Source organism: Ahaetulla prasina, chromosome 13 (genome assembly GCF_028640845.1).
Source record: "Ahaetulla prasina isolate Xishuangbanna chromosome 13, ASM2864084v1, whole genome shotgun sequence".
Lineage (NCBI taxonomy): Eukaryota > Metazoa > Chordata > Lepidosauria > Squamata > Colubridae > Ahaetulla > Ahaetulla prasina.
In genome coordinates this window covers 8505055-8517771 of record NC_080551.1, presented here as the reverse complement: position 1 = coordinate 8517771, position 12717 = coordinate 8505055, and the positions used below count along the sequence as shown (strand labels likewise).

Genomic DNA, 12717 nt, shown 5'->3' with positions numbered 1-12717 from the left:
ATGTCCCAGCTCTCCTACGGATCGGCTTGGTTTCTTCTCCAAAATGCAAGACTTCAGGATGATGTCAGCCAGAAGATTTGCCCCTAGAGGTGGCATGGACTGCAATTATACTGGCCCAGTTCCCTAGTTTATTTTCCTAAGTCCCAGAACAGGAGTGGACATCCTGCCTTTGTTACTTGTATAATTAGCTCCAGGCAGTGAATATACTTAATACTCCTCCTGTTTTCCCAAGAACGACCCTGTGAGGTTGGCTGGGCTGAGAAGGAGCGACTGGGCCCAGGTCATCCAGCCGGCTGTCATGCCTAAGGCGGGACTAGAAATCCAGTCATCTGAAGCATGGACCAGATTGGCTGCCTGCCCTGTCAGTTGACTCTGAGCTCACTGAGCAACGGAATTTAGAACCTGGAAATGAAGGCAGTTAGGGGAGGGGAGGCTTCCTATTGGTCCGTTTGAATAGCCCACACCAGTTGAGTTTCAGTTATTACTAAGGATTGTAGGAACTGAGCAGTTTGAATTTGGCCAAATTGTCGAGCAGACATATATCACATCTGGCTGTTCATCAGTTGGCTGTTCCAGATTGGATAGTCTGGCAAAGAGAATGGAGGTTATTTGTTTTGCTGTTTTTTGAAATAGTTAAATAATTAAATAATGTAGTTAAATAATATAGGTAGAGGGAATTGGGGGTTGGGTGGCGGTGGTGGGGTGGGGTTGTTAGTTAGATATTAGGAAGTTCTTCTAAAGGGGAGTGGGGAAAGGGTTTGGACAAGTAAAGATAGGGCCTACTAAACTGGCCAGCAAGGAGGAGCGTCTGGCTGTTCGTCAGTTGGCCCAGTTCAGGATTTCAGGTTTTCAAATCCTGCCTTTCCATATTGGATAGGCTGGCAAAGAAAATTGTGGTTATTTGTTTTGTTGTTTTTTGAAATAGTTGGCAGTTAAATAATATAGGTAGAGGGAATTTGGGGGAGGGTGGCAGTGGTGGGGTGGGGTTGGTAGATATTAGGAAGTTCTTCTAAAGGGGCTGCCTTGGTAGACACAGCTGAAAACGAGATATCTACTTCCCCAAAGGTAAATAATCCTGGCAGGATAACTTCTACTTTTGTTGTAAGGTATTAGAAGCCGGTAGCTTTTGATTTGCAGCATGTTGGTCCTTGATACCTGTCCCTTCCTGGTCCTTTTAAAAGGTCCAGTGAGTCATTGAACTAAGGACAGATCCAAGAGAGATTTCTGCACCTCTTCTTGGCTGCACCAGGAATTAAAAGCTATCTTGATTCTCCTTGGGATGTCATTTAAATTGGCAGATATTCAACTCAGTCCAATTCATTTCTGTGTCAGAACTTTAGAAGAACAATATTAAAAAATTCATATTGGTATGTGTCTGATTGCACTCTTGCCTCTGCTTCTAGGAAATGGACACTGAGGAAGTCTTACGCCTGGCTGAGGCAGAAGAGAATGAACCATCCACAAGTGCAACGGATGATCTGTTTTCACAGTTTGAGGTACACAATCTTAGTACACACACCCACACAAATCCTTCCCATGCTGGGCTGTTTCATGAGGGATGCTATCTCCTCTTCTCTTTCCACAGGGTCCTATATACATCACGGGAGAGGATTGGGATGAAGAATATGAGACCCAAGGAACCTCCAACATTGTGAGTCTTCTCCAGGAACCAAAAGGGGGAAAGTCAACGAGGGCTGGTCATTTATCCTAGAAAATACGCCTTTGCCTCAGGAGAGCAGCAGCTATTTAGTTACAAAATCAGCTTAGCTCTTCTCAACATTATGAGTCTGGTAGCTTTGAATGGTCGCTAAACGAGGTGTTGTAAGTCGACGGCTACCTATAGAATAAAATAATCGGTTACTCTGGATTGAACCAAAAATATCATTAATGAATTCAGCTAAAGAAAGATGGGAAGTCTCTCACAGTTTCCAAGATTTTACGGCTAGCCCAGATGAGCGTTAAATCCCATCCTGAAATTTGGATAGCTTTCACTTCCTTGATCTTGCCCAACAAACTGGGTCTTGAGACCATGTGGCTCTGGGTGTTTCTCTTAATACACCTCAGGTTCCTTCTCCATCCTGCGCACAAATTCCACTCGTGCCTTTTATAATTTTGTGAACAATAAACTTAAAGACTCCAGATCCATCCCACCACTAAAAGATTCTAACGGCAAGGAATGCAATAACGAAATAGTTAAAGCAAACCTCTTCAACATATTCTTTGGCTCAGTTTTTGTTAACAGCGATGACACATATCCGGCATTCCCAAATCGTACCAACAATGAGTATGACGACTTAACACATATAGATTTCACAGAAGATAATGTTGGAAAAGCTCTTCATAACTTGAAACCATCGCTATCTATTGGAGCCAATGGACTATGTGCGTACTTCTTAAAAAAACTTTCCATTAATATAGCAGAACCCCTAAGCATAATCTTTGATAAAGCTTTCACGACCAGTTCCCTTCCCAAACTTTGGTCACTAGCCACAGTCATCCCCTCAACAGAAAGTGACTTTTCCCGCAACCAGTTTCTCTCTAAAACAGGAGGATGGTAGATTTGCTGAGAATGGGATAGAAAAGGGAGATTCTGCTTGGCAAGAAGGATGAAACTTCCACTCCTAAGTGAATAGACCTGAAAGGGACTTTGGAGGTCTTCTAGCTTGGAGTTTTCTGATGATGTTGTCTTTCTGCTCAGCAGGAACAGAAAAAAAAAGGAAGAGGTAACAAGTCACCAGCAGCTTCACCAAGAAACTCCAGTCGAGTGGTGTTTAGTGAAAGGTCTGCTTTTACTAGAGCCAAGTGGTTAGAGTGAAAGCAAAGAGATCGGTGAATTCCAGCATAAACCTAATAACTTTCCCTTTCTTCTCCCTGGTTATTTTTTTCAGATACCTCCAGATACCACCCTTACAAGAGGGATAGTTTTCACAAGATGCGGAGGCACCTGGATTCCGGCAGGTGAGAGGGTGCCCACAGCAGATCCCCTCCCCCAAATTCAAAGGGGCTTAATCGGGGTCTCCCTTTCCTCCACCTTCCTTCTGATATTTGACTAATGTGGAACTTTCCTTTTTCTCTCTACGAAGTGCAAAAACCTGATGGGGCCTGTCATGAACTCCCTGAAGCACCTGGACAACCCCTTATTGATGACGGAGGAAGACCAGCTGGAAAAGACCCGGGGTTTCACTTCATCACTATAGGGGACCATATAAAAGTTTGCATAAAAGTTCAAATTCAGGAGGAAACATGGAGAAGGTGGTTTACCTGCCCATCAAATCTTCAATCCCTCCCCCCTCTCTCTCTCCTCTCCCCTCCTCCCTCTCCCCTCCCCCTGATATTGCAGTCAGACTCCTGGCCCAGTTCCTAAAAAGAGAAAATTAAAATTATCTGTTCACCTTCTTTCAGAAATCTATGGGGATTTGCTGCCAAGTTCTCATGCTTCAATGGAAAGGCCTTAAAGAAGTTATTCCAGGTGGCTAGCGAAAAGTGAGTCCAGGAACAGGAGGTAAGAACAGGAGGTGTGTCTGTGTGTTTTTGTGTTGTGCACTAGAATGGAAGGGATACAAATATAAATAAAGAAAAGGAAGGAAAGGGAACATCTTGTGCAAAAGAAAACCTCAGGAACTAGAGGAATTCTGGTTGAGGCTTTTAGGTGGGACTGTGCCCTTCCCTCCTCCTTTTTTGCTCCTGGCTCTGTCATTACTGTCCTAAGAGCCTCTGTAGAAGAGAGGAGGAGAAATCTTTAGGATGGGTAGCCTTTCAATGCTCAGAGGACATAGGTTGCGGATCAAAACCGTTGAGTCTTCTGGCACATTCCTTGATGGGACTGTAATTTTCTGTGAGTCTCCAGTTCTTTTTGCTGGACCTGGACCTGGACCAGTCAGAGTAGAGCTGGAAGGGACCTTGCAGGTTTCTGACGATGTTGTCTTTCTGCTCGGCAGAAACAGAAGAAGAAAGAGACCATGAATGGCAAGCGGCTTCATCGAGGACCCCCTGGGCCCAGTCAAGATATTTCTATGTCTCCTGTCCCCCATTGCCCTCCTGAACAAAATCTGCAGCAGCCATCTCCCCACCTTTCCCAGCTATATTGACATCCAGGAGAGAAATCCAACCAGCTAAAAACAAGGCATTACAGCCACACAGGTGAGAGATTTTCAGGCCTGTCTCAACTTGGCCATTTAGGAAAGAAAGACCCGCGTCTCCATTTGCAGTTGAGTTGCATTTAGTAAAAGGTCTGCTTTTACTAGAGCCAAGTGGTTACAGCGTAAGCAAAGCTAGATCTAGGATTCCTGCATACACGCTTTAATTTTCCCTTTCTTCTCCCCGATCATCTGTTTTTAGTGTCTAGGTACCAGCCATACGAGCCCCGTTGGCACATGGATCACCAGTATACGGATCGCCAGGCACACAGAAAACTGTGTGGAGCAGTGGTGGGTTTTAAACTTTTTTACTCCCGGTTCTGTGGGTGTGGCTTGGTGGGCATGGCAGGGAAAGGATACTGTAAAATTTCCCTCCCCACTCCAGGGGAAGGATACTGTAAAATCTCCATTCCCTCCCCACTCCAGGGAAAGGATACTGTAAAATCTCCATTCTCTCCCCACTCCAGGGGAAGGATACTGTAAAATCTCCATTCTCTCCCCACTCCAGGGGAAGGATACTGTAAAAACTCCATTCCCTCCCCACTCCAGGGGAAGGATACTGTAAAATCTCCATTCCCTCCCCACTCCAGGGAAAGGATACTGTAAAATCTCCATTCTCTCCCCACTCCAGGGGAAGGATACTGTAAAATCTCCATTCCCTCCCCACTCCAGGGGAAGGATACTGTAAAATCTCCATTCCCTCCCCACTCCAGGGGAAGGATACTATAAAATCTCCATTCCCTCCCCACTCCAGGGGAAGGATACTGTAAAATCTCCATTCCCTCCCCACTCCAGGGGAAGGATACTGTAAAATCTCCATTCCCTCCCCACTCCAGGGAAAGGATACTGTAAAATCTCCATTCCCTCCCCACTCCAGGGGAAGGATACTGTAAAATCTCCATTCCCTCCCCACTCCAGGGGAAGGATACTGTAAAATCTCCATTCCCTCCCCACTCCAGGGGAAGGATACTGCAAAATCCCCATTTCCTCCCAATCAGCTGGGGCTCGGGAGGCAGAGAATATATGGGGGCGGAGCCTATCAGAGGTGGTATTTACTCAAAATTTCTGCTACCGGTTCTCCACAACTGGTCAGAACTTGCTGAAACCCACCTCTGTATCGGAGCTCAGGAAACTTTCTACCCAGACATATTGGCTGATTTACAAACAATCCCTTCCCCCTCCTCGCTCCCAGGTACCTGACCTTCGCCTTCAGCTTCTCAGAAATCTCCACTTGGTGTCAAGGTTCCATCCACCATCGCTGACCTCTGCATAGGCCCTTAGAGCAGAAAAACAATCCAGATTATAACTGGAGTGGCCGGAAGGCCTAGAGACCCAGAAGCAAAGGCAAATGGAAAGAGCTAGTCCGGACCGAGGAAGCACCAGTTACAGGGCCATCAATGCTGGAACCAGAAAGCCTGAATACAGTGCTGTAGAGCTTTGGGCTGTAAGAATTTGAAGTGGGTCAGAAGAATTGGATCCACCAAGGGGCCCCAAAATTTGCTGCATTTTAGCCCCAAATTTGCTGCATAAAGTCATGGTTTTCTGATGTAGATATGTTGTTTATAAAATATGATTACTTTTTTTTCTAGAGTTAAATTCCTGTATTTTGGATTGTTGTACATTAAAAGTTGAATTTTTCAGAAATTGGAATTTCCATCTTTTTTTCCCAATAGTTATCCCTGAGGTTATTTAACTGGTGGTTTTCTCGTTCTAAATATATTGAAGACTTTTATTACTTCAGATTAAAAGTCTGATTCTAGATAGTGAAGACAAAATCTTCCTCAGTCATTTGTTCTTCTTCTTCACTTTCTTTTTTCATATTGCTTGACGTTTTCTTCTTTCCACATCTTTGTTCAGATTTTCATTCAGAAACTCTTGGGTCTTCATAGGCTGAATTCACTCAGACACCAACATTTGACTCAGGATAAACCTCCCACTTTGTTAAATTTTACTGTTTTTAAGAATTTGATTTATGAAATGCTAAAATGAAATGCCATTTTGATAGTGGCCAGTTAATTTGCATTATAATCCCCCTCCCCTTGTAGTGACGTTATAAACTGAGGGGTTTGTTAGTTGTAGTTAGTTGGAGTTGTAGTTAGCATGGGTTGTGAGGTAAACGTTTTTTCAGGAAAATTTCATGTGAAGGGTAAGTTCTCACCTTCATTGCAAACACGGTGATAATTCAGGTTTTCCTTGCTGAACTAGGGGCATGCATAAGTGCAGAAAAGTGTCTACGGTTCCTGTCCTATTGTTTTCTTTCATTATATGTGTTTATATATAATGTTATGACAAAATAAATAAATAAAAATAAAACTATATAAATTCAGCCAAAGATTGCCATATATGGTTTATCCAGTTCCCTAAATGCTATTCAGGCAAAGTTTCCTGATGATAATTGATTTATGATCTATGACCCATTGCTTGTTGTTTGTATGTAATACAAACTTATGCACCGGAGACAAATTTATTGTGTGTTCAATCACACTTGGCCAATAAAGAATTCTATTCTATAATACAAGACCCGAATGGTACAGTAATGCCACCAACTCAGCAAGGCAGCTTTCTCAGCAGGGGGAGTGAGTGGAACAGCTCATCATGTCCACTGCAGAAGCAGGAAGGAATAAGTCATTGCGGGGGAGGAGGAGGAGGAGGAACTGGAAGAAGACACAGAAGCAGAAACAGAAAAAGCAGGAGCAACAATAGCAATAGCACTTAGACTTATATACTGCTTTACAGTGATTTACAGCCCTCTCTAAGCAGTTTACAGAGTCAGCATCTTGTTCCCAACAATCTGGGTCTTCATTTTACCCACCTCAGAAGGATGAAAAGCTAAGTCAACCTTGAGCCTGGTGGGACTCGACCTTCTGGCAGCTGGCAGTCAGCAGAAATAAATTTAGGAGGGATGAGACCAGAACCGCAAGCAGAGGAAAAAATGAAAGGAAGCTTTTAGCAAACCCCTTTAACGGTTGTATCGCTTTCTGTTTAAATTCCACAGATTTATCAAGGCATACAAGAGTTTTGGTGTTTCTTTGGAGTGGTGACTGACAGATTAGACAGAACATGCAATCCACCAAATTATAACTGTAATTTGCTTTCACGCTGTGATTTTTGTTTTGTTTTAATCGTTTTCTGGTGCCTATTCTTAGTCCATCCATGTTCTGGAAGTGCTTAAAAATAATGTCTGACTTAGTTTAGTTTACTTTATTGTCATTGCACATGGTAGAACAAAATTAAATGCCATCTTCAGTGTACATTATAACTATAAAAACACAAACGTACATCCTTTAGATTCTATACAGTATAACTGAAATTGAAAACCCGATATTGCACTATAGCATAGAATTCAGTAGGATTATTGCCCTGGGATAGAAGCTGTTTTTCAGCCTATTTGTCCTTGTTTTTATTATCCTGTACCGTCTGTCAGATGGTAATAGTTCAAAAAAAGGGTGCCCAGGGTAAGATGGATCTTTAAGAATATTTTGAACTTTCTTAAGGCAGCGGGAGCTATAAAGCTCTTCCAAAGAGGAGAGAGGACAACCAATGATCCTCTGGTCAATGATGTTGACCCTCTGGAGTGCTGTCCTATCTGCCACTGTGCAATTGGAAAACCATACAGAGGTACAGTAAGTTAAAATACTCTCTATGGTGCAGCAGTAGAAGGTCACCAGCAGTTGCTGTTTCTGGAGAAGTCTCAGGTAGTATAACCTCTGCTGGGCCCTTTTGACCAGTGCTGCAATGTGAGTACCCCAGGTCAAGTCCTCTTTTATGATAACACCCAGAAACTTAAAACTGGCCACTTGTTCCACTCGGTCTCCATTGATAAGCAAGGGCTGGATGTCCAATCTATTCCTTCTATAGCCTACTATAAGGTCCTTGGTCTTATTGTGTTAAGGACCAAGTTATTGTCTCCACACCACGAAAGCAACCATTCTACCTGATCTAGACAGGCAGACTCATCCCCCCCCCCCCCCCGGAGATGAGTCCCACCACTGTTGTATCATCTGCAAATTTAGTAATAATATTACTAGTGTGAGTGGAAATGCAGTCATGCACACAAAGAATATAGAGTAAGGGACTCAACACGCAACCTTGTGGTGCACCAGTGTTAAGAATAAGGGCTGAAGAGAGATGATTACCTAATCTGACTCTCTGAGAGTGGCCAGACAGGAAATCCATAATCCAAAAACAGATTGAATAAGAAAGCCCAAGATCCATAAGTTTAGATACTAGTCTATGTGGAATTATTGTGTTAAATGCAGAGCTAAAATCTTACAAAAAGCATCCTCACACAGCCCTCCCGCTGTTCCAAATGAGTCAGAGCAGTGTGAAGAGTAATGGCTACAGCATCCTCCATAGATCTATTTCTTCTGTATGCAAACTGCTGGTTATCAAAAGTATGCGGAAGACCAGAAATGATGTGACGGCAGACCAATTTCTTGAAGCACTTCATGATGATAGGAGTGAGTGCCACTGGTCTGTAATCGTTGAGGTTATTGATAGGGAACTTCTTTGGCAGTGGAACAATGGTGGAAGCCTTCAAACAAGATGGAATAGTGGCCCGGGATAAAGACCGATTGAAGATTCTGGTAAAGACTCCAGCCAACTGATCAGCAAAGTCTTTAAGCAGTTGGCCAGAGATACCGTCAGGACCGTCAGCCCTCAGAATGCTCACCTCCTCTTCCTCCACGATAAGGTGGGGGCTGAAATGGGCTGGTGGCTGTATTTTAGCTGTCTCTGATGTCTCCACTTCAAAGTGAGCAAAGAAATGATTCAGCTCTTCTGCCAACGAAGCATCCCCCTCAGCAGGGATGACATTGGTCGGTTGATGGTTGGTAATCTGTTGAATCCCTTGCCACACCTGCCTCATGTTACTACTATAAAAATTATCCTCAATCTTCCTCTTATAATCAGTCTTGGCCTTCTGAATGTCTTTCTTCAGACCAGCTCTGGCAAGACCGTACCTTGCCCCATCACCAGACCTAAAGGCCTTGCTCCTGTCACACAAGAGGCGCTGGACTTCCTTAGTCATCCAGGGCTTCTGATTGGGATAGATCATAATAAGTTTATCCACGGTGATAGTGTCTGTGCAGTGTTTGATATAGCACAGAACAGTTGCAGTGTGCTCCTCTAGGTCAGGGTGGTAAAAGATTTGTGGGTGTGTTGAGGGAGGGAGAGTCAAACGTTTGCTATAGAGCACCTTTTATTACATTCCATCTCCTTTTTCAGACTGGAATGCCTCATTCGGGATGCCGAACTGGTAGAGAAATCGGTAGCTGATCTGAAACGTTTCGGAGAACTTCTCCATAACAGTTGTGCTTCAGCCATGCAGGAGTATGAAGAGCACCTAAAGGAGAACCCAACTGGAAGCAAGGAAAGGGGCTTTCTGTGATGGGAAAAGGTTGGTGGTCAATCCAGAGACCTGGCTCAGAATCCAGGGTTAGGAGCCTGTGCCTCCAGATAAAGAAAGTCGGCACTGTATGAAGAATTCATGCTTAAGAAGAACTGAACTCTGCAACTATGCTGTTTATACTCACATAATTGGTTCGGTATTTGCTTAATCGATCTTCCCCAGTGATTTCTCAGTTTCCATTTTTTCACTTCCCATCAAACTAACCTAGGAAAATGTCTATGGAGATTCTCAAGTCATCCAGGTCAGGAAGTCCAGTTGCCACTTGAAAAAGCACCTTTGGGAATAACCCAGGAAAGGTGATGCTAAATCATTTAGAGACAGTGAGAGATAACATCTTAAAATGGAATCACAGCAAAGCCTGACAGTTGAGAATAGTGGTCTTTAAAAAAAATAAATACACAATTTGTTTCAACTTTGTGGGGAAAAAAGAATGAAAATGATGCCAAAACTACTACTCCTTTTCCAAAATCACTGTCAGGCGCAAAGGATCAGGACCACAGGTTAAGTTGCAGCACAGAAGATTTGTTCAAGCCAATATGCAAGAATCTAGTCAAATAAAGTTCATTACTAAATTGTCACGTGATAAGGGTCAACAGAATTCAAGAGGTTGACTTGTGACCATGCAAGGACTCTAAACCGATGACACATTTAACTCCAACCCTCCCCGGTTCTGCCTGCTCTTCTACAATAACAGGCCTCCAAACAGGAACATGTTAAACTCTCAGATGTTGAAAGCACTTTAAATGTGATTCCCTACTTGCCCCATCTGATTGTGACTGTGTGGCTCCTTTTATTCAGATAAAGGACCAGTGAAGAGAAAGGGATCCACAATTAAGATCTCCAGAGTCCAGGTGAATGTGAAAACAATATGCAGCACGAGGACGGGTTTGCTGTGCTCCATCAGACCATTCCCAGTGACCCAGTGGAGAGGGAAGTTAGCATAACCATCTAAGACAGGTGCAAGTGTGCGAGCCATGAGTAGCCAAAAGAAAAGTTTTTGGGAGGGGGAGAAATAATAGAACAGAACAGAATAGAATTTTTTATTGGCCAAGTGTGATTGGACACACAAGGAATTTGTCTTGGTGCATATGCTCTCAGTGTATGTAAATGAAAAGATCATCAAGAATTCTAAGGTACAACACTTAATGATAGTCATAGGATACAAATAAGCAATTAGGAACAATAAATATCAATATAAATCATAAGGATACAAGCAACAAAGTTACAGTCATACAGTCATAAATGGAAGGAGATGGGTGATGGGAACGATGAGAAGATTAATAGTAGTGCAGATTTAGTAAATAGTTTGGCAGTGTTGAGGGAATTATTTGTTTAGCAGAGTGATGGCATTCAGGAAGAAACTGTTCTTGTGTTTGGTTGTTCTAGTGTGCAGTACTCTATAGCGTCGTTTTGAGGATAGGAGTTAGAACAGTTTATGTCCAGGATGTGAGGGGTCTGTAAATATTTTCACAGCCCCCTTTTTGACTGGTGCAGTACACAGGTCCTCACTGGAAGGCAGGTTGGTAGCAATTGTTTTTTCTGCAGTTCTATTCTATTCTATTCTGCAGTAATATTCCAAGATGGCACCCCAAAGGCTGCCTCGGTGAAATGCTCTCTAATGGTTTCTTTATTTTTAACTATTCTCTGCGACTCACTACGGATTTCTTACTCACGAGACCATCTGCTAAAAATTAAGTGATGTTTCTTTAAGGAGCAGCTTTCTGTGATTTCACCCCCACCTTCACTGTCTTTACAAACGTGGAGGAAATTCTAACACAGGAAGAAGCAATTTCCCCGGAGCCATGGATTACCAAAAAAACCAAACGGAAGAAGCAAAAAAAGAGAGGTAAAAGGGTGGGGATTTTAAATAGATTAAGGAATAGAAGAAATAAAACTTCTCTGCCTTCAATTTTCCTAAGCAACATACGTTCACTTGCTAATAAGATAGATGAAATACTCCTTTTAAACAGATACAATTCTGACTTTTACAATTCAGCAGTCCTGCTTCTCTGAAACCTGGCTAAATGAATCAATTGATGATAGCAGCCTGCATATCCCAAGGTTTCAGATTCAATGATCAGACAGAATTGCAGAAACATCTGGTAAAAAGGAGACTTATGCTTATATACCAACAACAGCTGGTCTCAGGATATAACTATAATATAGAAATTACACATTGCTCTTAAATAAAATGAAAAGCCAGATTCACTTGCGGGATTTCGATGTAGACTGGAGAGTGGAAGAGGACTCTTGCTTGCTGTGTGGGATTTACAAGCACGGATGTGGGAACTGGGAGCTCATCAAGTCAGACCCAGAACTGAACTTCACCGACAAGATACAAGGAACTTACATAGGGGTCAATGTTTTACAGATGCAACACCAAATTATAACGCTTAAGAAAAGAACTTCTGCAGGAAGCAGTGGCATCAGATACAGGGATTACTGGTTCTGCAGCTTGACAAGCAATGTTTTTTGCATTGATTTCATGCATAAAACACAGAGCCGGTTTGATCTCCTGGTTAAGTCACCAGGCTAGAAACCAGGAGACTGTGAGTTCTAGTCCTGCCTTGGGCACAAAGCCAGCTGGATGATTCTAAACAAGTCCCTTTCTTTTATGTTTATTCCTTCTCCATCCATCCCCATAATTGAAATTATAACAGCACTGAAAAAAGGAACTTATGACTGTTGTTCACACTCTATGACCGTTATAGTATCCCCATGTTCATGTGATTTACATTCAGCTGCTTGACAACTGACTTCGGTTTATGATGGTTGCAGTGTCCCAGGGTTACGTGATTCCCCTCCTTTTGCAACCTTCCAACAAGCCAAGTTAATGGGGAAGCTGGATTCACTTAACGACCGTGTGACTCATTTAAGAAATGCAGCAATTCACTTAACAAACGCTAAGGCAAAAAAGTCATAAAATGGGGCAAAACCCATTAAGAAATTCATCACATAAATTTTGGGCTCAATTGTGGTCATAAGTCAAGGAGTACCCGTACTCTACTCCTCAGTTTATAAGCATTCATTTAGCAACCATTCATTTGAGGTTATAACAGTAACACAAAAAAAGTGACATGTCCCACACTTATGGCCATTGTAGCATCTCCAAGGTCACATGATCAACATTTTGGTGCTTAGCAACCAACATAAATTTGTGACTGTCGCAGC

At 42.8% G+C, this 12717-nt stretch overlaps 1 protein-coding gene across 3 annotated transcripts in view; it reads right to left on the bottom strand.

Annotated features, from left to right (window-relative positions):
* Nucleotides 1-310: 310 nt before the first annotated feature.
* Nucleotides 311-12717, bottom strand: part of PARP16 (poly(ADP-ribose) polymerase family member 16) — a 47391-nt gene continuing 34984 nt past the window's right edge. For 2 of the 3 annotated variants that reach the window (XM_058156137.1, XM_058156131.1), the window contains one exon: nt 5333-5412. In XM_058156137.1, the coding sequence (XP_058012120.1) occupies nt 5346-5412 (67 nt within the window). In that variant the 3' untranslated portion in view covers nt 5333-5345. Of the gene's footprint in view, nt 1838-3392; nt 3928-5332; nt 5413-12717 lie in introns of those variants that run through there. The other variant, XM_058156136.1, reaches the window with a different exon arrangement.